At 43.3% G+C, this 25,632-nt stretch overlaps 1 protein-coding gene across 3 annotated transcripts in view; it reads right to left on the reverse strand.

Annotated features, from left to right (window-relative positions):
• Window positions 1-25,632, reverse strand: part of PALD1 (phosphatase domain containing paladin 1) — a 211,302-nt gene that overhangs the window by 94,635 nt on the left and 91,035 nt on the right. For all 3 annotated transcript variants that reach the window (XM_053306877.1, XM_053306878.1, XM_053306879.1), the window contains 6 exons: window positions 8,012-8,206; window positions 4,776-4,878; window positions 4,163-4,342; window positions 3,050-3,214; window positions 2,258-2,418; window positions 1,665-1,740 (listed from right to left, as the gene is read on the reverse strand). In XM_053306877.1, coding sequence (XP_053162852.1) covers window positions 1,665-1,740; window positions 2,258-2,418; window positions 3,050-3,214; window positions 4,163-4,342; window positions 4,776-4,878; window positions 8,012-8,206 — 880 coding nt within the window. The remainder of the gene's footprint in view (window positions 1-1,664; window positions 1,741-2,257; window positions 2,419-3,049; window positions 3,215-4,162; window positions 4,343-4,775; window positions 4,879-8,011; window positions 8,207-25,632) is intronic.

The following is a 25,632-nucleotide window of genomic DNA, read 5'->3' on the forward strand; positions in this document are numbered from 1 at the left end:
TGTGTTATTTGCTCATAAAATAAAACAGAAGCATCTATCAGTGAACCCAGTATTTAAACCCTACTTCACATTGGCTTCTTCACAGATTTCTTTTTTTAAAAAATTAAGATTTTATTAATTTCTATACAGAGAACTGCAAAAGGCAAGGGAAAAAATTGAATCAGAAAGATAGAAGACATCTCTAACCTTCTATATACTGTGGTAAAATACAATTGAAAAAATAAATATTTACTATCTATACCATAAGAATTGATCATAAAATAGCAATCAAATTTAGGACTGGTTTATGTATTCTTGCAGATATCAAACTGAGTTTCAACCAACAGACATTAAATAATTACTTCAGTGCAGCTTTTCTTTAGTGAGTACATTCTAAAAAAGAGGCAGGGGGAGAGAAAAAGGAAAAAAGGGAATCTTAAAATTATTATCTTAAAAAAGATTAACATAAAAAGATTGGCTTCTTCACAGATTTCATTGGAGCCGGCAAGTCCTTATCTTGCTTCTGGTCTCAGACTGGGAATTTCTCTCGCTCTGCTTTCATTTCTCCAGGTCCAGAGTTCAAATTAGGGTCTACTTCACTTCCTCTAGCTACTGTCCTATTCTCCCCAAAACATCACTCTGCACAGCATTTCACTTCTCCTGTTCCTACCACACAGTAGAATGAAAATTTATTTCAGACTCAGGGATGCAAGAGCTCTAACCAGAGGTAATTTTGGAAGCTGTACCTAAAGAACTTTTGCTGCCCCCACCCCCTGCCACCGCCACCAGATAAGCTGCAACACACAATACACTATTTTTCACACACCAGGACATGCCCAAGGAAAGCTGGAGACTGTTTTTAATTTTATTTTTAGAAGAGATTCTAAATAAGATATTTCCCAATGATTTGGAGAGAGATACCACATTTTGCATGCTCAGCATTTGGAGGCTCCCCAGGCCTGCAGCGGACTGCCTCAACCTCCAGTCCAAAGAGCACCACTGGCTCTAGCTGCCCATGCTCGGAAGACAGCATGAAATCATTCATTCACAAGAATAAATTATATTCCACCTTTTAACTGAATAAGTCCACAGTATGTCTTAATAACACCTATTAGAGGCAACCATAAGCAAAGCTACACTTTCCCCAGGCATGTAATCTCCATGCCACAAAAGGAACTGCAGCACTCCAGTTTGGACACCTATTCAGTGCCACTTCACACATCATATTTGGATGTGGACCAGGGCTGTTAGGCAAAGCAAGGAAATCCACTTTCAATCACCAACAACAGGCAACAAATTGCCAATTATTTGTTTAAATATAGTGGACATGATCCAGTCAAAAGTTCAGCACTGGCTTTCTATAATTTCAATGGAGAGATTTAAGCAAAGTGCTTACGTTTTGCTTGGATCGTGCCCCAAAGTGTGGGTGAACATTTGGCTGTTCCACTTCAGGAGCCAAAATATGTTGGGCTGGCCCTGAACATTCCCAAAGCAAACATATGAATCCACACATGTATTCAAGTAAAAATACCAAGGAGTCAGAAATATCCACAGCTTCTTGCTAGCAGGGCACCCAACTACTGCGACCTAGAGTGACAACAGTTTTTGCATTTTGCCTCCAACTTCAAAGGAGGCTGTTAAACCCAAAACATCTTGCAGATCTCACATCTGGCAGCAGCCCTTACCCTGAGGAAATGGATGAAAGCATCAAGCTGAGCTTCTAAAGGAGCTCCATCCACAGGCAAAGGCAGCCGATGGTACCTGCCAACAAAGAGGGCAGTGACAGGTATGAGATCAAAACTGCTCCGAAGACAGGCACATTTTTACACAGAGCCCTCAAATCTAGGCATGGGGCGGGGAGAGAAAGCCCCCTTCTCCTCTCTATTAGCATAAAGAGAAGAAGGAAGCACCCACATACGATGTTGTGACAGACTATTAAGCCCTTCCCCCACAAATTCCTTCATGTCTCCGTTGAAAACCTTCAGGCAGGGCCTGTGTTTAGTTGTTAGGCATTGAACTGTGCGGCCTAGGCAGTACAGAATGCATAAAAGATATGTATTACCTTACATTTAAGAGTATTTGTTCAGAAGTTAGTTTGAGAGAAAACTGTGCCATATTTTTACAGTTCTGTTACTTCAGACAAAACATCTTCCCAGTGGTCTGCTTTTTAAAACACAGACATGCAGAACAAGAAAGGCAGGAGCTGGCACAAAGCAGTAAGAGGTGGCATTCAAATTCACATGCCAGATATATCAGCCTTTTTCTCACAGAAGGTTACCTATAAGACGGCAACAGGAAGACAGGCCTCTTGTATACTTCCTCTGTCACATGGATGTCTTCTTCACAGTGGAGCCTCACTGAATGTGGCTCATCTTTGAAATGCTCGATATCATTGTAGACATAATATGTGTTCTCACTCAGCTGGGCAAAGTTATGTATCTTCAAGAGACAAAGCCAATAAACGAACCTGAGAAGAGCCCGACTTTGTAACAAACTTCCCAAATTCCCCATCCACCACCCTCTTTGACCTAACTTTGATGTTACCACAGAGATATCAGAGCTGCTTCTTCATGGCCTCATGATGCTCCAGTCATGTCTAGGTGAAGTCCATTCACTTCACCCACATGGTTTGTCCATGTGACTCACCCAGTATTGGATTAGACAATAAGGAAGCAGTTTTCAATTAGAACTTTCAAAATGGTGTGCAGATGTCTAAAATGGCTTCCTAACTCAATGGTTCAGAAACAACGGAGAGCCACCAAGCACCTTGTTCTCCCCTAGCCGACTAATTCAATTTTCTTCACATCAATAAACCATTTTCCCAGATCAATAACTGATGCTCTTCTCTATTATTCAGCTATGTTACTAAATCAAAAATTAATAACTGATAGTTCCAGAAAAATAAATAGCAGTGTTTGAAATAAAGAGTCACAGATCTCATCACAAACCCCATCTAGGGGACTCAGCACTGTGGGATAAGTGACCGGCCTTTGAAACAAGAAATAACTTGCAGTCCTGTCTCCAGCATGTCCCACAGTACAGGGCACCTCCTCATGCTGCTCAAAGTCACCTCTTTTCTAATAGCAAGCTCCAGGTTTTCTACTTTGACACCTCTTTGCAGGCTGTGTAGATTTTCATGCAGGTTCTCCTTTCCCCTGGGAGTGTAGGGCACAAAGTCATTGTCCATACGCAGAAAAAGGACAGGCTCCTCACGAACACAAAAGACAATACATTCCTGCTGCGACAAAAGATATATCAGTTAGATAAAGCCCTTGGGTGAGCTGTAAGAAAGATATAGCCAGGAACCAGTTTTCACTTCACCAGTTGACATTTCTCTATTGGTCACCTGGAAGCAATTTTTATTGACCACAGGCAACTAGCTATTTACAAGCCTGTTCACTCTGTCCTACACATACGCTAGCCAATGGCAAAGCTTCTAGGTGCTACACCACATATTCCATTACCACTCCACCATCTCTTTAAAGGTAGTTAAATGTGTATACAAAGTTGAATCTCAATTGTTCTATCCCCACCTAATGGCCTGGTTAAAGAGCATTGTATATGTGCACCCATACATCTTAATAGCAAAAAAAAAAGTAGTTCCAGTAATTGGAACTACACAGTAATTGGAATATGTAGTTCTCAGTTTTTAGCTTTTTAATAAACTTTTAATTTGAAACTTTTTTTAAAAAATGTAATTTTAAATGTGATTTTAGCCTGGTAGTTTAACTTAATTTGTTTAACTTTATTAGTCTTATTTTACACTGTATCTCTTTTATTAATATTGTGATCCACCCCAAGCAATAGTGTACTGGAGGGGCAGGGTAAAAATAGGTTAAATAAATAAATATAATAATAAATACTGGGTTTGGATATAGAAGCTCTTAAGATGAAGCTCATTGGGTGGCCTATGACAAACCACTACCTTTTGGGCCTACGTTGCAGGGTGGTTGTGAGCCTAAGATGCAGCTCTGTACTCCTTGAAGGGAGAGCAGGATACAAATAAACACTAAGCAGCATAATACTGTGGCCTTTACCAGCACTGGAAAATGAAATCACCCTTTCCTACCAACAACCCATCTAACCTGATTTAACATTCTCTCTTGGAACTCTCATTCTCATTCCAATTCTGAGTTGTGTATACAAAGACATGTATTAGGTTTGCTTTCATACATACACAGACCTTATAACCATCATTCTGGAGTTTCTGCAGGACCTGCTTGAATCCACTGAGACTGGGCTGGCCCATTCCAAACACTGAATACCCTCCTTTGGCCTGTCGAAAGTTCGGAGCACCGCAGCTGCTAGTAGTGTTCAAGACATCTAACTTACTGTACACATCACGGACCATAAAATATTTCCCCTGTAAGGTGGAGAAAGGAGAGTGCGTATCTGAATGCATAAAACAAAGCAAGAGGTGTGAAGCTGCTTGCCTGAATTTCTCGGTGTGGAACTAATGTACGGAATTTACTGCCACAAGATGTGATTGCAGCCATTAGTTTAGATGGCTTTAAAAGGACAAATTGGCTGTTAGCCATGATAACTAAATGGAATTTCCATGTTCAGAAGCAGTATGTCACAGAGCATCCATTGTAGAGCATCAGTTGTAGAGCAGTGAGAGAGAGCTGTTTTGTTCTTGTGTGCTTTCTGACAACATACAGCTAGCCAATGTGAGAAGCAAGATGCTAGACCAGATGGATCCTTGGTCTAATCCAGCAGGTCTGCTTTTATTATGCTTCCATCTCTATACAGACCCTGCATATCCATCAAGGCTGGGTCAAATCCATCATACACACCTGTACAAGGTAGTGCTCCAGAGTAGATTCTGAAATCCTCCCCACAGTATAGCTAGCCTTCAGTAGATCATCATGAATCTGAAATTCTTCTTTGCAATTATAGCTGTAAAACCACAAGAAAGAAATTCATAGCATGGTTCCCCCACAATCACTTTTTTTAAAACCTTGCATTTCCAACAAATATTACAAAGCTGCACACAGCCCACCTATTTCCTGCAGTTCAGTTTGACAGAATAATGTATAATCCCCATTTCCAAGCTGCAATCCTTGTAATAATAAAGTGTGGGGAGAACAAAAAAATGAACAGCTGCTTTCACAAACACTATGTTTTGTATCACCGGATAGTCTGCATGTGAAGATCAGCTTTCTACCACTAGACCAGGAGTGCTGGTCTTGTGTTAGAAAGAATGAATAGTACCCTTTGGGAGTCTACATGTGAGCACTGCAAGATATTCTCCTTAGGGGATGGGGCTGCTCTGGGAAGAACAAAAGGTTCCAAGTTCCACTGGCATCTCCAAGACAGGGCTGAGAGAGATTCCTGCCTGCAACCTTGGAGAAGCCATGGCCAGTTTGTGTAGACAATACTGAGCTAGATGGACCAATGGTCTGACTTGGTAGAAGGCAGCTTCCTATGTTCCTATGTTGCAAAGGCAATAAAAGGCCTCAAGTGCCCAAGGCCACCTTTTTATGTATGCACCTATCATGGCTGCCAGTGCCATTTTTGCTGAGCCATGTTTTATTATGTGGGGGAAGCTGCATTTTCTATGTCCTTAGGATTATAAGTCTAACCACAAGTGCAACAGAGAAAGCTAGTATATTTGGCATCTCCTGAGGGGAAAGATGCCAACAGCCCAGTACCAAACATGAAGCTGAAAAGGTACAGTTTGTACCCAGGACAAAAACTTGCTTCTTTCTACCAAAATAGGGCTATTACCCAACACTGCTAGATCACATGCATCAGGTTCAATTTCCATTACTCCCTATTGTCAATCATTGCTGAGCTAACTTACTTCCATACCGAGCATGCTTGCAGGACGTTTTGCTAAATTACTCTTAGCCTGAAAATGTGGCTAAATTCTGTGCTGCTGCCTTTAATATACGTCACCGCCAGATGGTTAATAAGGATATTTTATTGCTTTAATTTTATTGTCATTATGTTTCTGAGTCTGTTAAAAAATTTTTTAAATTAATTTTAACTTTAACCTGCTCTAATTATATATACTCTATTTATTGTTGTATAATTGTAACCTTTTTCTTTTGTTTTGGCTTGTGGCTGTAACATTAAAGAACCTGGAACCTCTTAGCCTGAGGTCTAAAAGATAAGAAACCAATATTCTTGGTTAGATTTCCACTGGATAGGCTGCAGTTCTAATTTCTCTCTCTCTTCCCAAGTACATTCAAATTAACGGCCTGTTCCATCCTAAACTAGTTGTATAGGACTGTTGAAGGGAGTTTGAATTAATCTCAAGGTCTTCAGTATTTCCACAGTGGAAAGGCCCTGAAGTCCCTCCCTCTTATCATATTAAAGTGTAATGACACATTTCTTTGGATGACAAAAGAACTTTGACAGTGAACTTTGAGTTCTGAATGCTTGGTTTGAATAAAACCAAACACCAAGTCCTCTTCAGAAAAATGTTAACTACACGTTGGTACGTATGTTATCCACTTAATGGGGGACGGTATATACAAAAAACACCAGTTCAAACAGCCACTACAGCATATATCTCTTCCCTGTGGGCTCCCCAGAGGCATCTGGTGGGCCACTGTGTGAAACAGGATGCTGCACTAGATAGGCCTTAGGCCTGATCCAGCAGGGCTGTTCTTACTTTCTCGCATCACATACCCAGAAAGAAGAGAGCTTCTGTTCTTTGAGACAGGGGACCAAAATAGTAAATGTCATGCTGGATCAGCCCTGATGAATCAGGCCTAAGGCCTATCTAGTCCAGCATCCTGTTTCACACAGTGGACCCACCAGATGCCGCTGGGAAGCCCACATTCAGGAGCTGAGGGCATGTCCTCTCTCCTGCTGTTGCTCCCCTGCAACTGGTATTTAGAGGTATCTTGTCTCTGAAGTTGGAGGTGGCCTATAGCCCTCAGACTAGTAGCCATTGATAGACCTGTCCTCCATGAATTTATCTAAACCCCTCTTAAAGCCATCCAGGCTGTTGGCTGTCACCACATCCCAGCGCAGAGAATTCCATAGGCTGATTATGTGTTGTGTGAAAAAGTACTTCCTTTTGTCAGTCCTAAATTTCCCAACCTTCAGTTTCATGGGGTGAGCCCTGGTTCAAGTGTTGTGAGAGAGGAAGAAAAAATTATCTCTGTCCACTTGCTCTACTCCATGCATAATTTTATACACCTCTATCATGTATTTTCTCTGTCATCTTTTTTCTAAACTAAAAAGCCCCAGGTGTTGTAGTGTTGCCTTGGAAAGAAGGTGCTCCAGGCCCCTGATCATCTTGGTTGCCCTCTTCTGCACCTTTCCCAGTTCTACAATGTCCTTCTTTAGATGTGGTGACCAGAACGACACACAATACACCAAATGTGGCCGCACCATAGTTTTGTATAAGGGCTTGTCAATGAAGTCTGTCTCTACCACCAAGTTGGATGTGTTCAGATGTGAATCTTCCCTACAACACCTAGTCTGGGGTGGCCAACCTGAAGCTCTGCAGCTTGTTTTGGACTACAACTCCAAATTGTCACTGGGGGTGATGGGGGTTGTAGTCCAACAACAGCTAGTGAGTATTCACATCACATTTCTAATGAGTAATCACATCATGTTAAGGTCATCTGAGGAGGTCCGTCTCCAGTTACCACTGGTTCATCTAGTGGCGACTCAAAGGCAGGCCTTCTCTGTAGCTGCTCCTGGGCTGTGGATTGCATCCCTGGCAGAAATCCATAATCTACATCATTATTGGCCTTCAAGAGAGCCCTTAAGGCCTATCTGTTTGGCCTGGCCTTCCAGGGTTTTTTAACTATTATAACTGTTCAGTCTGGTTCTCCAGAGTTTTTAACTGTTTAAATGTTTTGACTGTTAATTGCTTGTATGCTGTTTTTATAGTTTTGGTTTTAATTGCTAACTGATTTTAATTGTTTGTATTTTGATGTAAACCGCCCTGAGCCATTTTTGGAAGGGTGCTATATAAATCGAATGAATGAATGAAGAAAAGGAGCCCCAAAGTGCTTGTACAGAAGTTCAAGTATGTACAGAAGGAAAATTAGCAGAGGCAACTCACGTAATGACTACAGGTGCCACCTTATTGGTAATAATAGATTTGGCTTTGCTGTTGTGGAGGCCAATAGTCTGGAAGGAGTGAATGCTGAGGGAATGACGATCCTCCATGGTTCCGTTGCCGTGAATATTCTCAAACGTTGCTGTTGCCACTGTCTGCTGAGCCGTGCTAGCAGTTGTACCCATAATCCACAGGCAACTACACAAAAACAAAATCAGAACGAGATTCAGAGAAATATCAACTGCCTTATTCTTTATTTAAGAATAATAATAACATAACAACACAGCATAACAACAACATGAATTTTCCCAGAAAAAGAAATCAAGATTTGACACAAGTGCATACTATCCTTAAGAGCAGTATTTTCGAACTGTCCTCTGGGGAACCCTGGGATCCTCAAACGCTTGTGAGAAGTTCCTCAGTGAGAAGAGTAGTACTGACAATTTTTTCCTTAAGAAGACCCCTTGTCCCCCATAACACATCTTCCACAGCATTGTACAGTTACAGGGGACCCACTGATGAGCCATGAAACCAGGCCCCCATATGGATAGTAGCAGGGAAAGGGTGGAACAACTATCTCAGGCAAGAGGGAGACCCATACTGCCTTCTTCCATCCTCATCTGCAAAGACACCCCATCCCAGAGGCCTTTGGGAAATGTGCTTATTCATAGATGAAGGTGTCAGAAGAAGGCAACAGTGGCATAAATCTTTCAGCTGAGAAACCCTCCATTTCTGCTGCCTTCTCCCTTGCCATCAGTCAATGTGCTTCCTCCCAGAGACCCTGAAATGATTCTGTGACTCTGGGAGAAAACCCATTAACCGAAAAGGAAGGAAGGGAGTAGCCACTGTTACTGAGTCCATCAGTAATGGCTAGATGTGTGAACAAAGTGTTTGCTGCCAAACTGGTTCAACTCAAACCGGGCCGCTTTGGCAGCGTGATCGCGAACCGAACCAGGGGTAATTTGGCCTACAATTGAGCCAGACTGAGCCTGATTCTGGCATACTGGTTCAGCAGAGAAAGGGTGGCCAGGTGTGGATGGTGAGAGAGGTAAAAAGATCCTTACTCAGCCAGCATGGCTGCAGGCACCGCTGCTCTCCTCCCCCGCTCCCCCAGCACAGCCCCAAGCACTCGTGGAGCTCTATTTGATAAGCCACTCACATAAGTGCGGAGGCTATTTGCAGAGTGCACACTATTCACACATGCACAGAGGCTGGAACCATGCTGCCAGCAAGTAGGCGGCTTGGTAATCAAAGCTTCACATGAGCTTGGGGTCGTGCCGGGGTGGGGGCGTAAGTGGCAGTGCCAGAAGCCATGCCAGCTAGGTAAGGACCTTCTCACACCTCTCACTGCCCCTGTCCAGCTACCTCTGAACATTTCATTGACCCTCCCACCCCTGTACTTCTAAAGGCGAATCCTCACTGGATTTTCCTGTAAAAGTATTAGCCGTGCAAACCGCTAAACTGGTTCGGTTAAACGGACCTGATTGGCCAGTCAGTTTGACCGAACCGGTTTCGCAGCATGCTGTTCGGCTCAAATTCAGGCCGAACCGCAATTTCTGGTCCGTGCACATCCCTAGTAGTGGCAGCTTCTCCTCTCCCCATTAGCAAATGGGGGGGGGTAGCTACATCCCTTTCCCATTCACAAAAAGAATGTTGAAAGGGGGATCCCAAGGAGTGGATGTCACCTGAGGGTAAGTCACCAACGATTTCCCCACCAAGGTAAATCTACCCTGAAGCAGCCATTGGCGCTCACATGCTAAGAGGCCCCTGCTGACCTACAGACAGCCCTGTTATGTATCCTAGGAAATGTACCAACATATTTTGCAAAATATTTGGATTGCATGACAGATTTACAAAGATTCTTCAGCAGATATTTTGGGGTGGAAAATTCTGCAAAATGGAAAATTTCCCCATACTTTATTTTTCCGTGGAACTGTTTCCACTTCTAAAATTTCTCTTTGGCTATTTGAATTTTTTTTTATACAGTGATGGAAAATTAATGATTTTTTTTTTTTAAATCACTGCATAAATAGATCAAACAACATGCCAAATCAGATCACAACCTCAATTTATGGTATCAGAAAAAATTGTATAGCAATTTTGGTGAGAGAAAGAAAATATGTAAATGAGGTTTTATTCCCCAGAAAAATGTCCATCCCCCATTTAAATAAAACACAACCATCCACATCTCTGTTCCTCAGTAAAAGAATTAGTGTGGAAAGGGGCTCCTGAAGGTAGGAAGTTCAAAAGCCATCACTTTATGACAGGGTGGATTTGATTTAAATCAAACTGATTTAAATCACGATTTAAATCACGATTTAAATCACTAGCAGGGTGGATAAAAATCAATGATTTTTTAAAAAAAATAAAAAAATTGGATTTTTTTGATTTAAATCAGATTTTTTTATTTAAATCCGATTTTTTTATTTAAATCCGATTTTTTTTATTTTTTTAAAAAAAATCATTGATTTTTATCCACCCTGCTAGTGATTTAAATTGTGATTTAAATCAGTTTGATTTAAATCAAATCCACCCTGCTTTATGATCTACTACGAGGCTTAATTTAGCATTTAAAAGCTTACAGACTGTTTTGTGGAGCAACTGTCACAACCGTCATGTATGGAAGGTCCCAAACCAAAATTGCCCCCACTCCAAAACACCCAGTATACTCCAAGTAAGAAAAGGACTGGAGAGCCTCTATGGTCATTCAATCTTTGGACCTCTTTGAGTCTTAAGTTGTTCTAGCAAGTAGCAGTACTAATCAGCCTACTTTCCTTTCACTGACTCTACAACTGGACTAAATCTGGTTCAAATCGAGGTCTGTAAATTAGATCTCCTGCGCCTCAAATATCCACCATTGAGGTGTCCCTGTGTGTCACTCACTACAACTGTACCAAATTTGGTTCAAATCGGTTAGACAGTCCTCAAGTTAGTGCACTAGTGCCTCAAAAGTTCACGCACCCACCATCTTGGATCAGGGAGGATGACATCATCACAAACTACACCATTGGGGCATCCGTATATGTCCATACAGCTGTAGCAAATCTGGTTCACATTGGTTACTGTCCACAAGTTAGCACACTTGTGCCTCAAAAGTGTACATGTCCGCCATCTTGAATCAGGTTGGATGACATCATCACAAACTATGCCATTGAAGTGTCCCTGTAGGGCACTCATTGCAACTGTACCCAATTTGGTTCAAATGAATTAGACAGTCCATATATTAGCTGGCTTGTGCCTCAGATGTTCACGTGACCATCATCTTGGATTAAGGTGGATGACATCACCACAAACTATGCCATTGAGGTGTCCCTATGAGTCCATACATCTGTAGCATATTTTGTTCAAATCAGTTAGGTGGTTCACAAGTTAGCCCACTTGCGTCTCAAAAGTTCACGTGTCCGCCATCTTGGATCGGGGTGGATGACATCATCATAAACTACGCCGTTGAGGTGTCCATACAGCTGTACCAAATATGGTTGAAATCAGTTAAGCAGTTTACAAGTAAGCCCACTTACACCTCAAAAGTTTATGCGTCCACCATCTTGAATCAGTATGGATTACATCATCAAAAACTATACCTTTGAGGTGTCCCTGTGTGTCACTCACTTCAACTGTACCTAATTTGGTTTAAATTGGTTAGACAGTCCACAAATTAGCCCGTTTGCGCCTCAGATCACGGCTGCCATCATAAACTGGAGTAGATGACATCATCACACACCACGCCATTTGGGCATCCCTATGAGTCCCTATATCTGGAGAAAATTTGGTTCAAATTGGTTAGGCAGTTCACAAGTTAGCCCACTTGAGCGTCTGCCATCTCGGATCGGGGTAGATGACATGATCACAAACTACGCGGCTGAGGTGACCCTATGTGTCCATACAACTGTATCTGATTTGGTTCATTTTGGTCCAGGCATTGTGAAGTTGATGTGGGGGGCAGGACGACACACAGATGGACACATAGACACACACACAGAAAGCCGGGTGATCTCATAAGACTACTGGAAAGTAGCCTAAAAAGTCCTCAAAACTGAACTTGGTTGGCTGCCAAGACTTATTAAGCCGTAAGACAGGTATGATGAAGTATTTATCTATGCTTTTGGATTGCCCTTTTCCACAGAAAAAGAGAATCCGAGTGTCTTCTCCCAAAGGCTAGGACAGCTAACAACAAAGGCTGGGTGGGGGAGATTTTTCAACACTTTAGCGAAGCCAGGGGCGTAGCATCTATTGGACAAGGGGATGCGAATGTCCCTGGGCCCGGACTAGTCAAGGGGCTGACACGGGTCCCCGCCTGTGCCCGCTGCTACCCTACGGCCCTCTGCTGTCCCACCACAGCCCCACCGCTCATAGTGCCCATAATCTTCACTGCCAGGGAGAACAGACCACCTCCTGGAGTGGCTGTGGCGGCAGCAGGTGGGCTTCTTCTCCACCACCACTCCCATCCAGCCAGCAGCTTCTGTCGGGACTGTGCGCCTGCGCACTCCGATTATGGATAGTGTCACGTGTCATAACATCATAACACACAACACTATCTACAATCAGAGTTTGCAGGAGCACAGGCCCAAGAGTAGCTGCGGGTCGGATGAGAGTGGGAGGGAGAAGCCCGCCCATCACCGCAGTGAAGATTATGGGCAGTATGTGAAGCAGGGTAAGTAAACCCCACCCCCGCAAAAAAAATCAAAGGGGGGGCCTCACAGATGGAGGGGGAGTATATGGGGGGCATACAAAGTATGTACGCCACCGCCCCCCCCCCCCCGAACTTTGTCCCTGGGCTGCTGGGCAGCTTGCTATGCACCACCTGAGCAAAGCACTATCCCCTAGTGAAGCCTGCAATTCCATACCATTCAAGCGGATCCTTTCACAGAAGCCATTCAAGTGGGATGCCAGCAATAGAAGAGTGATCATATAGGCCCATGGTGATGGGTTCACTTCCAGTTATCTTCCTTAGATTAAGCCGGCAAGGCTTCATTTTTAAGATGGGAGATGCCGGGGCTCAAGCTATCTCCTTTGCCCCCAAAGTCCCTCCTCCTCATACAAGGGGTACAGTCCTTCGTTCATCTCTGAGTTAGCAGAGACATACATCCTCATTGCTACTTTCTAGGCTCCATGTCTGAGCCCTGGCTAAAAATAGGTTCCAAGGCAAAGCCCTGAAAAGCCATGGCTCACATTAAGCTCCCAATGCAGACCCCCCCCCATCATCTACAACACGAGTGTGACATGTAGCCACATTGATTTCTGAGACATGCCTAATCCTATTCATAAAAAGCTTAACTGCATTCCACCTCTTGCAGGTACTTGGATACTCTTTATTCCTAGTGAGTTTGGGACACAGTTGAGATTTGAATGGGGCACTTCTGGCTCACAGCTCACACCTTTAACTACAGCACTATGCAAGCTTTCATCTTCAGAGTTTGATGTAACAATATATATTATTACTTAAGCCTGCATCAGAGGACAAAGTCCTCCTGTCTGTCCTAATAGTGTCCTCACCTTGCTCCAAGCTTGGACCCTCTTTACAAGCACTCAGTGGGAGAGCCCATGACTCACAGATGCCTCACAACATCAGACACCTTTTTCTTGTGTGTGGGGGGGGGGCGAGATTTCACTTGAACAGTTTCTAAGGCCAAGCTCTCAAGCTACTTTATAAAGGCAGGACATTTTGATAAGCAGTTTGTTGTTATTCACAGCAACAGTAAAAGGAAATCAAAACGGAAAGAAATATACAGGATGTGCACACATTGATTTCACAGAATCATTTCAGCCTAAAGCTACGAGCCATTACAGGTAATCATTTACTATGGAGCTTCCCTATAGACTTCTATTACTCCTGTGTAGGGAAAGTTTCTTAGATTATAATTTGTCAGAGTAAGTAGGCCCTTGCCCATAAAAGGTTTAGCACTATCACTTTCTTAGTCTTTAAGATTAATTTTGAGCTGCTTTGAAATTGGCCCCTTGGTATACGGAAGAACTATGGGAGCTGAAGCAGCAAGGTAGATGAGTGGCGTGCAAGTGGAGAAAGACTCAACTTGAATCTGACAGATTACAACATAGAGCGCATTTGAAGACCTATGCTCAGGCAATATGTGCAGCAAAGAAGAGATACTTTTCTGTCCATATTGCATCTGCAAGCTCATGTCCAGCCAAGTTGGTGAGGGTTGTGAGAGGGTTGGTAGATGCCCCTCCTCCTCTAAAGGAGAATTTGGAACCATCAGTTACCACAGTGGATAAAATATCTCATATTCAGGCTGACTTGGATTCAGACCCCACAATTAAGGCAGGGTCTAATGCAGAGGTGTCCAGCAACTCCTCTTATGTGGCTAGGCTGGATCAGTTTTAGTTCGTGACTCCTGATGATGTGGATAAGCTGCTTGGAGCGGTGCGGCCTACCACCTGATCTCTTGACCCTTGTCCGACATGGCTTATATTATCTGGCAGGGTTTTTTGGTTTTTTGCAAAGGCCTGGTAGAGATTATAAATGCTTCTCTGAGGAAGGGCATGATGCCTTCCTGTTTTAAGGAGATAATCATTAGACCTCTTCTAGAGAGGTCCGCACTGGATCCCTCAGAGTTAAGCAACTATAGGCCTGCCTCTAACCTTCCGTGGTTGGGCAAGGCAGGGATGTGCTCGATTCATTTCAGTGCCTCTTTGGAAAGGCGCCAAAATGATTCGGCCTCCTGCAGCCAAAACGTTTCAACACGGGGCAAGTAGTACATTTAAAAGGAGGCAGGCAGGTCGTATCTGCTCCTCTGTTGAGCCGCCACTGCCCCGGGGCCACCCCATTGCAGCGCTGTCATTCTTTAAATCTAACTTGAAAAGTAGAAGCTTTTCTACTGCCTCCTTTCAACTGCAGCGCCAATGGAACGCTGCTCCCAGCAGTTCTCACACGGCATCGGCATGCAAATAGCATAGATGCATGATGCATCCCATCAGCGCAGCACAGCAATTTAAAGGGGACAGCAGCACAGCTGCTGCTTTCAGTTAGATTTAAAGAATGACAGCGCCACAATGGGGTGGCATGCGGCGGCGGCAGCTCAACGGAAGAGCAGGTACAACCTGCCTGCCTCCTTTTAAAGGTAACCCTTCCCACCCCCTGGGATATGCACATCCCTAGGGCAAGGTAATAGAGAGGGTGGTGGCCTCCCAGCTCCAGACAGTTTTGAAGGAAACTGCTTATCTAGACCAGAGGTGCACCTAGGAAATATTGGAGCCTGGACCCAAAGGCCTTTGGAGGCTCCCCCCACCCGCCACCCCTCCCCCCAGCCCCCGCAATAAGCTTCAGTGCACTATATCTTCTTCTTCTTATTATTATTATTATTATTACATTTATATTTCACTCTTCCTCCAAGGAGCCCAGAGCAGTGTACTACATACTTGAGTTTCTCCTCACAACCACCCTGTGAAGTAGGTTAGGCTGAGAGAGAAGTGACTGGCCCAGAGTCACCCAGCAAGTCTCATGGCTGAATGGGGATTTGAACTCGGGTCTCCCCGGTCCTAGTCCAGCACTCTAACCACTACACCATGCTGGCTTATACCAGAACACATTTAGGGAAAGCTTGAAACTGTTTTGGTTTTTAGAAAAAATTCTGAAGAAGATACTTCCCACTGACCTGCAGAGATTGTATTTCACATTGAGAGTCATGGCACTTAAATCCTGGCTGATTACACATTTTCTTTCTCATTTATCACAAACCCACAAGTGATGATCTCTCTCTCTCTCTCTCTCTCTCTCTCTCTCTCTCTCACACACACACACGTATGGTAACACTGTGTTGCGCATAGCACAGCACGCAATTTTTTTACACCCCCTCTTCTTCTGCAGCTTATTAATCAACACTGAAACTAATTATTTATTACTAAGTACCATAAATATGGAAGGAAAAAGAAGTGTATTTTACAATTCTACTCTTTAATAACAAAGTATAATGTGCTCTGTGGGTGCCAGGTGTCAAAATCGACTTGACAGCACACTTTACCTTTATAATAAAAACAAGGCAATACTTCAACAAATCGTTACTGGAAGTGATAATACTTCAATATTCAAATTAGTATGGTATAAATAGTATTGTCACACTGCTGCAGACGGTGCAATAGTATTATCACACTATTTTGTTTTATTTGATTGTCATTACTCACCTTGGGACTATTTTATGCAAGAAAGAAAATAAATCTTGATACTAAATTAATAAATCAGTCTAAGAGGATCACTGCACATTCTCAGCATTCAGCACATCAATACATTCTTCTGTCAAAAACTCCCACACTTGTCATGCTCACTAATGTTACAAGCAAGTTTGCTTTTCTCCCGTGTTTTCCCTAATAGAGAACTCCAAAAGAAAGGGTTTCGCAGAATGAAGTAGTAATGAGATGGCAGAATGGTCTGTACCATTTTGGGGATGGGGATGGGGATGCAGCTTATGCTTTGCATGCAGAAGGTTCCAGATTCAATCCCTGGCAGCATCTCCAGGTAAGACTGAGAAAGTACTGCCTGAAACAGCGGAGAGCTGCTGCCAGTCAGTGTATACAATACTAACTAGATAGATCAACAGCCTGTCTCAGGACAAGGCAACTTCATTTGAACTGCATGCAAGGGCTTCTGCTTTTAATGGCCACTAGTAAAAACAAGCACAAAACCCTTCGCAAGTAGAAATCTAGCACATCGGCAAGAAGCGGGACAACCTTTTGTTTGCTGTGCTGCAAGGAGTTTTTACCATTAAATGTTAAAAATAGGAACGTTAAAAAATATTATCTTCCACCTGCATTCTGAAGCAGTTATGTCCATGCCATCACAGGCAGAGACAACAGGTGCCATTTTCCTCTGAGTAGTGAAACAGTAATGGGGAAAGATTTACCTTTTGAGTCTCTGCATGCTACACAGCTGTTGAGGAAGGCCTGTAACTAGCCTCAAGGTTTTGAGGGGGAATTGCAAAAGCCAGGAGGAGGGCAGGTTATATGGCTCTTTTAAAACACTTTGGTGCCTGGGGCACTTATATTGAAGTAGTGCAAAAGTCAAGAGAAATTGCAATTTTCTGAATCAATGTCTAATAAATGCAATAACATTTCACAATAAAATTTCACTCCCCCCTCTGTCTCTGAAGAGTCCAAACACGCACTTTTGTCCTTAATAAATATTTAGATATAAATAAAGAATTTTGGTAAATGACATTTTTCTTAATACAATATTAATGATTTATGCATGAGCTCTAACTAGTTCTTAAGTTGCAGTTCAGAAAACAGCTTGCATCATGCTGAAGTCTGCACGTTCCCAGGAGCCAGTTAACAAAGCTGAACTTAAAACTGGTTCTGATAGTACAGTCAGGGGTGTAACTATCATAGGGCAAGGGGAGACAGTTGTCTGGGGGCCCACTGCCTTGGGGGGCCCCCAGAGGCAAGTCACATGACTGAATCCCCCAGCTGTGCACCTTCCTGGGCTTCCTTCAGTTGTATTCATCCTCCGAAATTGATGTGAGTGTTAAGACCTGGAGCTACCAGAACAGCAGGTCTTTCTCTAGTACCATTAAATGACTTGCATCATCCACAATTTACAAAACCTTTTAAAAAACATATATAACTATGCTTTTTGTTGCCACTATTCTGCCTCATTTAAGATTTCTTTACTTCATGAGCTGAGCTTCAGTGGGGGGGTGCACAGGGGCATAACGATAGGGGGGCAGGCAGGGCACGTGCCCTGGGCGCCACTTGGTAGGGGGCGCCAAAAAGTGCCCCCGCCAATCCCCTTCCTTTCCAGAAATTTTTTTTTTGTTTGACTCAATTGCCGCCGCTGGCGGTGCCCCCTCCCCCTCCCCTTCAAAGTGCCTGCCATGCCCCGCCCCTGCCCCCACCACCACCACAAAAAAACCTGAAATTATCTTTTTTCCAAGTTCGGGCCGGCGGCGGCGCCCCCCTCCCCCCTCGGAGTCCTGAGATCTGTCCAGGCGAAGCTGGCGCTCTCCTGGTGGAGTGGAGAGCATGTGCCGTGTGGCTGGGTGCCAGCGGGCGACGAGCAGCACAGCATGCTGCCCTCATGTGTGCTGCTGCCGCCGCTGCTGCTCATAGCCTGGCTGACTGGCTGCTGATGCGACGAGGGAACAACAACAACAACAACAACAGGCAAAGCTGTGCCGGGGAGGGCGAGGCGGGCTTGCAAGAAGCGGGGGGGGGGACTTTTCAGCCTGCCCCTGGGGGGCGGGCGGTGGGTGGCGGGTTGCCAAGCACGGCATGCGCCCTGCTCTTCCTCCTCTTTGCTCAGCCTTTGTTGTTGGGCTGGAGCAGAGGTGATGTCCTCTTTCTGGGTGGGACACAGAGCAGAGGTGAGAGGAGGGCTGGCGGGGGTTACTCTGAGTCCTGGGAGCCGGCAGGGAGCTCCGTGAAGGACCTGCCTCTCTCTCCCCACTCCCGGCTTGCCTGCTGGATGTGTGTGCGTGTTTAAGATTTTGGGGTGTGTGTGTTTAAGATTGTGATGCCTGGGTTATTACTGTTTTAAAAATGCAAGCCATTCAGCCTTTTGTTTTGGAAAGAGTGGGACTGGGAGGGATATATACCTCACACACACACACACACAGAGTCCTGGGGCGGGGGCGCCGCTGCCTGCTCCGTGGCGTTCACATGCACAAACTACCCCCATCGGCATAGCAAGCAATTAGGAACTCTCTTCCTCTCCCACTTGCTCTGTCTCCCTCGTGGGGTAGCAGAGGAGGAGGAGGAAGGTGGGCGGAGATGGTTGGAGAAGGTGGGGTGTGGGGGTTGCCTTCACCAAAGCAGGGGGTTGCTCCATGAAGCAACCGTTCGTGAAGCAGTTGAGCTCCCTTCTCCTCCACTCTGAGGAGGTGCCATGCTTGGAGACATCCCAAGCAAGAGAGGCAAGAGACGAGCTTCCAACCCTTTCCCCTTTCCAAAGCTCTGATTCTTTTGCTTACTTTTAGCAATCGTGGTTGAAGGCAGGGGTGCTGGGGGTGGCAGTGGCTACTGGATAGGGATTGAACTAGGGGGAATCCGTGTTCATATTATTTAAATAAATAGTTAGATAGATACTTAATTTTAAGCTGCAAACTTAAGTGAGCCTCAAGTGCATTGGATTTAGTGAGTTTATTGGGATATGAGCCAGCCATCTCCCCAAATCGCGGTGGGGGGGGGGCCACGCACACACAGCCTGGTTCCAACACAAGGGGTAGTCGATCTTCTGGGAGGCTGAGGTGGGTGTGTGCAAAAGAAGCACCTCTGTCTCCCCCATGGGACCTGACACCTACCACCACCACCAAAGGCAACGAAAATGTACTACAGAGAGAAAGAGAGAGAAGGTGAAATTTGCCCGTCTCAGTTTCCTTTGCCGGCGAAAGGCACTCTCCAAAACCTGGCAGCTGGCGCTCCAAGTGAGTGACCCAGAGAGGAAGAAGCAGGTGAGGGGGAGAAAGGCCCCCATATGCTAAATCACTGAGATGTATGCAAATATAAGTGCCCCCATTGCTTTAGCATCCATCAGACAAACAAACAAAACCTAGCCGGCTTGCAGAGTGGGGTGGAGGGAGAGAGAGAGAGACCATGCAAGCCCTAGGCTTTTCCTTCTGTTCTGGATGGATCTTTCTCCTCCTCCGCTCTCCTCCCAACCCCAAATGTATAAATATAAAGAGTCCTCCAATATAACTGCGCGTTTTCTCTCTCTCTCTCATAAAAAGGGGAATGTTGAATGCACACCACCAACAATGTTAAGGAGGTAGGACTGTGACTAAAGCTGTTCCTGGAGGTTTCCTCCCCTGGCCCTGCTGAGTTTTCCAGTATTAAGCCTAAATCTCCTGCAGGATTGCTTGCTTTTCATAACTTGAAGAATTATGTCCATTTGTGGAGATCTGAGGCCAGTCGTGGGACATTATGTTATGATCTATGACTCAGGGGCAGGCACAAAGCATTTTAAATGTGAAAAAACAAACACAGTTCTATTCTACTAGCATGTATTGTTGTTGGGGGCAGGTAGGGGAGAAAAGACGTGATGAAAAAATATTCAGGACTTTTAGATGAGGATGCACAGTTATGTAGCATAGTCTGCCTTAACTGCACTATCAGGCAAAAAAAATACTCTGTAGGTGATGGGAGTGCAATTCTCAAGGCTTAGAGTCAAATCAAAACCAGTTTTTCTGAATTGAAGAGGCACAGCTATTACAGTGTCAAATGACAACCTTTTTACCCCTTAGATTTTTCATCAGTACTGCTAAATACAGATTAATTCATTTTTAGGGTAGGAGGGAATACTAAGGGGTATACAGCTCCACCCTCCCCCACCCCCTGCTCACAATACTGAACAATGTTTTGTTCAAAAAAGTATCCCCCACTCCCCCCCCCCAAAGCCATATAGAGCCTATAAATTTGTCTGCTAATGGGTCAAAATATCAGATCGTACTGAGCAACAGGAGGGTGTAAGTAAGATTAACAGAAACGCTTATGGATCCTGTGCTGGAGGATTCAACTGATTTAAACCTGAGGGCTGAATTACCCATGATTGTTCATCAAAGGCTGGAGTATCAATGGGTAACTTACAAGTCCTCAAGTTAATGGGGTAATGGGTGGCGAGACATCAAATATTGTACATCAACATTTGAATTAGCTCTGAACTGGATATTTTCAGATGTTTTTAATTCTGGGTTCTTGACTGGGTACATGTTTTTTACAGTAGCTGCGCTCAAAGCAGCTTATTATTATTATTATTATTATTATTATTATTATTATTATTATTACTTGTTTACACAGTCAGACAGGTATTATTGACTGGTTTGTTTTATCCAGACATCGAGTCCTTCCCAAGGACCTGGGATGCCAGAATTTTATTGTCAATGGTTGTAGATATCGTCGCAGAATATAGGCTGTTCCCAGTAAAGCTGCTTTTTGTAATTGGCTGATGGTGATTTCTGTGGCCCCTATGGTGTTGAGGTGCTCTTCAAGGTCTTTTGGAACTGCAGCCAGTGCGCCAATTACCACTGGGATTATTTTGGTCTTCTTCTGCCACAGCCTTTCAATTTCAATTTGTAGATCTTTGTATTTGGTTGTTGTTGTTGTTGTTGTTGTTGTTGTTGTTGTTGTTGTTGTTATTATTATTATTATTATTATTATTATTATTATTTCTTGTTTACACAGTCAGACAGGTGTTACTGACTGGTTTGTTCCATCTAGACATTGAGTCCTTCCCAAGGACCTGGGATGGCTGAATTTTATCATCAATATTATTGGTTATTATAGATATCGTCGCAAAATATAGGCTGTTCCCAGTAAAGTTGCTTTTTGTAATTGGCTGATAGTGATTTCTGTGGCCCCTATGGTGGTCACAGAATTATTTTTATTATTATTATTATTATTATTATTATTATTATTATTATTATTATTATTCCTAAAGACAATACACAGGCTGATCAATAAAAGCTAAAAAGAGTAACATAAAATTAAAGCAGCCTAAAAGTGCTTAAGGCAGCAGAGCAAACTTTAAATCTCAAAGGCCATAATAATTGCTGGGTGACTCTGGGCCAGTCACTTCTCTCTCAGCCTAACCTACTTCACAGGGTTGTCGTGAGGAGAAACTTAAGTATGTAGTACATGGCTCTGGGCTCCTTGGGGGAAGAGCGGGATATAAAAAATGTAACATAAAATAAATAAAAGTCTGGATGTTGCTGCTTGCTGGCAGATAACAGCTGGGGGGGGGCAGGGGGGTTGCTAATACTCACTGCTGGATTTGGAATAGAAGTGGGGCTTATGCTGCTTGAAAGACCATCACTGACTGCCTGAGTGTTTGGCTGCTGCTCCATGTTTATATTTGTAAATATAACAGATATCACAAAAATGCCATAGGACTCCATGCCTTTGGAGCTGCCAAGGAGACTTGGGTAGAGAATGCTGTCCTGAAGGCCATTATTTGAAAGCAAGGCTACTTTTGCACCCACTACTAGCCATAACATCTGTAGTGTGGGGTTTTGGTGTTAAAGTATATCTTTCCTTTTGCTAGATGAGAGAAATCTCCGCCTCCAGAATATTATCAGTGTTCTCTAAACTGTTTTCTCTCAAAAATCATTAATAGCACCTCTGTTGACTAGAATTGCAGTTACACGTCACCGCTGTTGTGCTTAGCAAACATATTATGGTAAAGTTACCTGAAAGAAGGGTGCCAGATGTTTGGAGGGGGGGCACAATTTCAGTGCTTGCCCTGGGTGCTATTTTCCCTAGATACGCCTCTGGGGGTGCATTCTAAAATCTTGCCTCTGGGCCCACTCCAACCTTGCTATGCCAGTATCAGTATAGTATGACATTTCTTTCAACTCTCTTGCCTTGAATTCCCCCTCAAGGCAGAGCATATATTGTCCCATTTTCCATTTGTAAGGTATTCCCCCAACACCTAACAAATGCAAAATGGGACAATGGATGCCATCACTCACCAACCAACAAGGTCCCATTTTCTCATCCAGCAGCATTGTGGATAAGCAATCAATGGTTTTTAAAGCAAAAAAGTGTGTTAGAGCTGAAAATTAATTGTTATAAAATTCAAGGGATGTTTAAAGCAAAGACTTTGGGACAGCAAACAAATTGGAGGAACTTCCTTGCCATCCTGCTCTTTGCTGAGCACTCTGGCTCCCTGTGCCTCTCTAATCAGCTTCGGCTGATACGCCAGCTGCGTCCATTTCTTGAGGTGAATGACCTCAAAACAGTGGTACATCTGCAGGTAACCTCCAGACTGGATTACTGTACTGCGCTCTATGTGGGGCTGCCCTTGTACGTAGTCCAGAAACTACAGTTTGTCCAGAATGAGGCAGTCAGGTTCGTCTCTGGGTCATCTAGGAGAGACCATATTACTCCCGTATTGAAGGAGTTACACTGGCTGCCAATATGTTTCCGGGCAAAATACAAGGTGTTGGTCATAACCTATAAAGCCCTAAACAGCTTGGGCCCTGGGTTTTTAAGAGAACGACTTCTTCGTAATGAACCCCACCGCCCATTGAGATAATCAGGAGAGGTCTGTCTGCATTTGCCACCGGCTCGTCTGGTGGCTACTCAGGGACAGGCCTTCTCCATTGCTGCCCCAAGGCTTTGGAATGCGCTCCCTAGTGCAATAAGAGTCTCCCCACCTCTGACATCCTTTTAAAAGTCCTTAAAGATGCATTTCTTCACCCAGGCTTTTAGCTGATATTGTTTTAATTGTTTTTAGAATATTGTTTTAAAAATTTTAAATTGTGTTTTACATTACTTGCTTTTAAATTTTTGTTTTGTTTTGCTTTTGTTTTTAATTAATGTTTTACTTTTTAATCTTGTTGTAAACTGCCCAGAGACGTACATTTTGGGTGGTGTAAAAATATGATAGATTGATAGATAGATAGATAGATAGATAGATAGGAGAGAATCAATGAGCTTTCAAAATGCCAATGCATTCTTCTGCTGGTCCAGAAGGCATTTCTTTTTTTCAGCCAAGTAGAAGCACTGAAAATAGATCAGCCAGAGGCAGGGCTGTGGTTTTGGGTGTCAGGAGATGAAAGCTGCAAGCGGGAGAACAAGAAGGGCTGGATAAGGTCTAACCTACTTCACAGGGTTGTCTAACCTACTTCACAGGGTTGTTGTGAAACAGAAACTCAAGTATGTAGTACATCACTCTGGGCTCCTTGGAGGATGAACGGGATATAAATGTAATAACAACTACTACAACAACAAACTGAGATTGAATACAAATAAGACAGGGGTACTTATTGTTCCTCAGGAGACAACTCAGGAGATTATTTTGACCTGCCAGTTCTGGATGGGGTCACACTTCCCCAGAAGGAACAGGTCCATAGTCTGGGGGTGCTTCTTGATACAAACCTCTCCCTGGTGTCTCAAATTGAGGCAATGGCAAGAGATGTGTTCTATCAGCTTACTGCGTCCATTTCTTGAGATGAACAACCTCAGAACAATGGTACATATGCTGGTTACCTCCAGACTGGACCACTGCAATGTTCTCCATTTGGGGCTGCCTTTGTACATAGTCTGGAAACTGTAGTGGGTACAGAATATGGCAGCTAGGGTCATCTTGAAGAGACCATATTACTCCTATATTAAAAGAACTACACTGCCTCCCAATAAGTTTCCAGACAAAATACAAAGTGCCGGTTATAACTTATAAAGCCCTAAATAGCTTAGGCCCAAGGTATTTAAGAGAACGTCTTTTTTGGCATGACCCCCACTACCCATTGAGATCATCTGAAGAAGTCTGACTGGTGCCTACACAGGCACAGGACTTCTGTGTCCACCCAAAGACTCTGGAATGTGCTCCCTGCTGAAATAAGAGCCTCCCCATCTCTGACAACTTTTAAAAAGCCTTTAAAGACACATTTATTCACCCAAGGTTTTAAACTAGGTTTTTAACGAGGTTTTAACTAGGTTTTTCACAAAGTTTTTTGTTCTAAACCACCCAGAGACTTTGGGCGGTATAAAAATATGTTAGTTAAATAAAAATAAATAAATAAATAAATAAATAAATAAATAAATAAATAAATAAAAAAGAAACAAACAAATAAATAAATAAAAGAAACAAATAAATGAATAAAACTAGACCTGTAGTTTTATGGTTTTAATTTTTGTTGGGGAGGTGTACAAATATAATTCAGTTATCCAAAAACCTCCAGTTTAAAAACAGAGTTAAGTTGCTTTACATTTTTACTTGTGCCCTAAAAAGAATGGAAATGGCAAGTTAAGGTTTCCGTGCCATATAAGCTGTAAAGACTTTGTACAGTCTGGTATATGATGATGACTTTAGAAATGAGGCTCCATGCATCCACACTTTACCTTGGTCTTTCAGTTGTACATTGGGCTGGGGAGGGATGTATCCATAAAGGTGCAGTTTCCCTAATCACTTCCTAGAAATGCCCCTAATGAATTTCTGCCTGATGCATCACTGATCAAGGCAAAGTGTGGGTGCATGGAGCCTCATTTCTAAAGCCATCATCATACACCAGACTGTAAAAATTATTTACAGCTCATATGACCCAGAAGTTAAGATGGAAACTCTAACTTTCAGTTTCCATTCTTTTTAGGGCATGAGTGAAAATGTAAAGAAGCTTAATTCTCATTTTAAACTGAAGGTTTTTGGATTACTGAATTTCCAGGTGTTTTAAAAAGAAAAATATGATTAGACACTATGGGGAAGAGCTTACCAAACCACAAGGTAAAACTTCCTGATTTTGAACACCAAAAACTTTATAAAACCTTCAACTAAGATAAAGTCACACTGAATCCAATTAGTGGATTCAGTAATAGTGACAGTGTGATCCCACCTCATGATTATTCAGCAGTGAATGAGGACCACAAGAAGCAGGTAAATTGTGTTCACTTTAAATCTGTACTTCGTTTTTTCTTTTAAAAAACACCATAAACAATGATAATTAAAAATAACAAATGCTTTAACAACCATGTCCAAAACTACAGATTATCTTCCCAGAAATTTCCCATAAACATCACAATTCTCCTGCCTGGAAAATCGTGAAACATCATAATTCACCTGCTTCAGGATGGTGTTATCAGCAAAATAGTGCAAATGTTGTACACATGTGACGTAGCTATACACAGGCAGACACAGGCACGTGTGCACAGGCAGGCACACGCTTGCACACACACAGGCAGGCACACGC

This window comes from Hemicordylus capensis, chromosome 3 (genome assembly GCF_027244095.1).
Source record: "Hemicordylus capensis ecotype Gifberg chromosome 3, rHemCap1.1.pri, whole genome shotgun sequence".
NCBI classification, from domain to species: Eukaryota; Metazoa; Chordata; class Lepidosauria; order Squamata; family Cordylidae; genus Hemicordylus; species Hemicordylus capensis.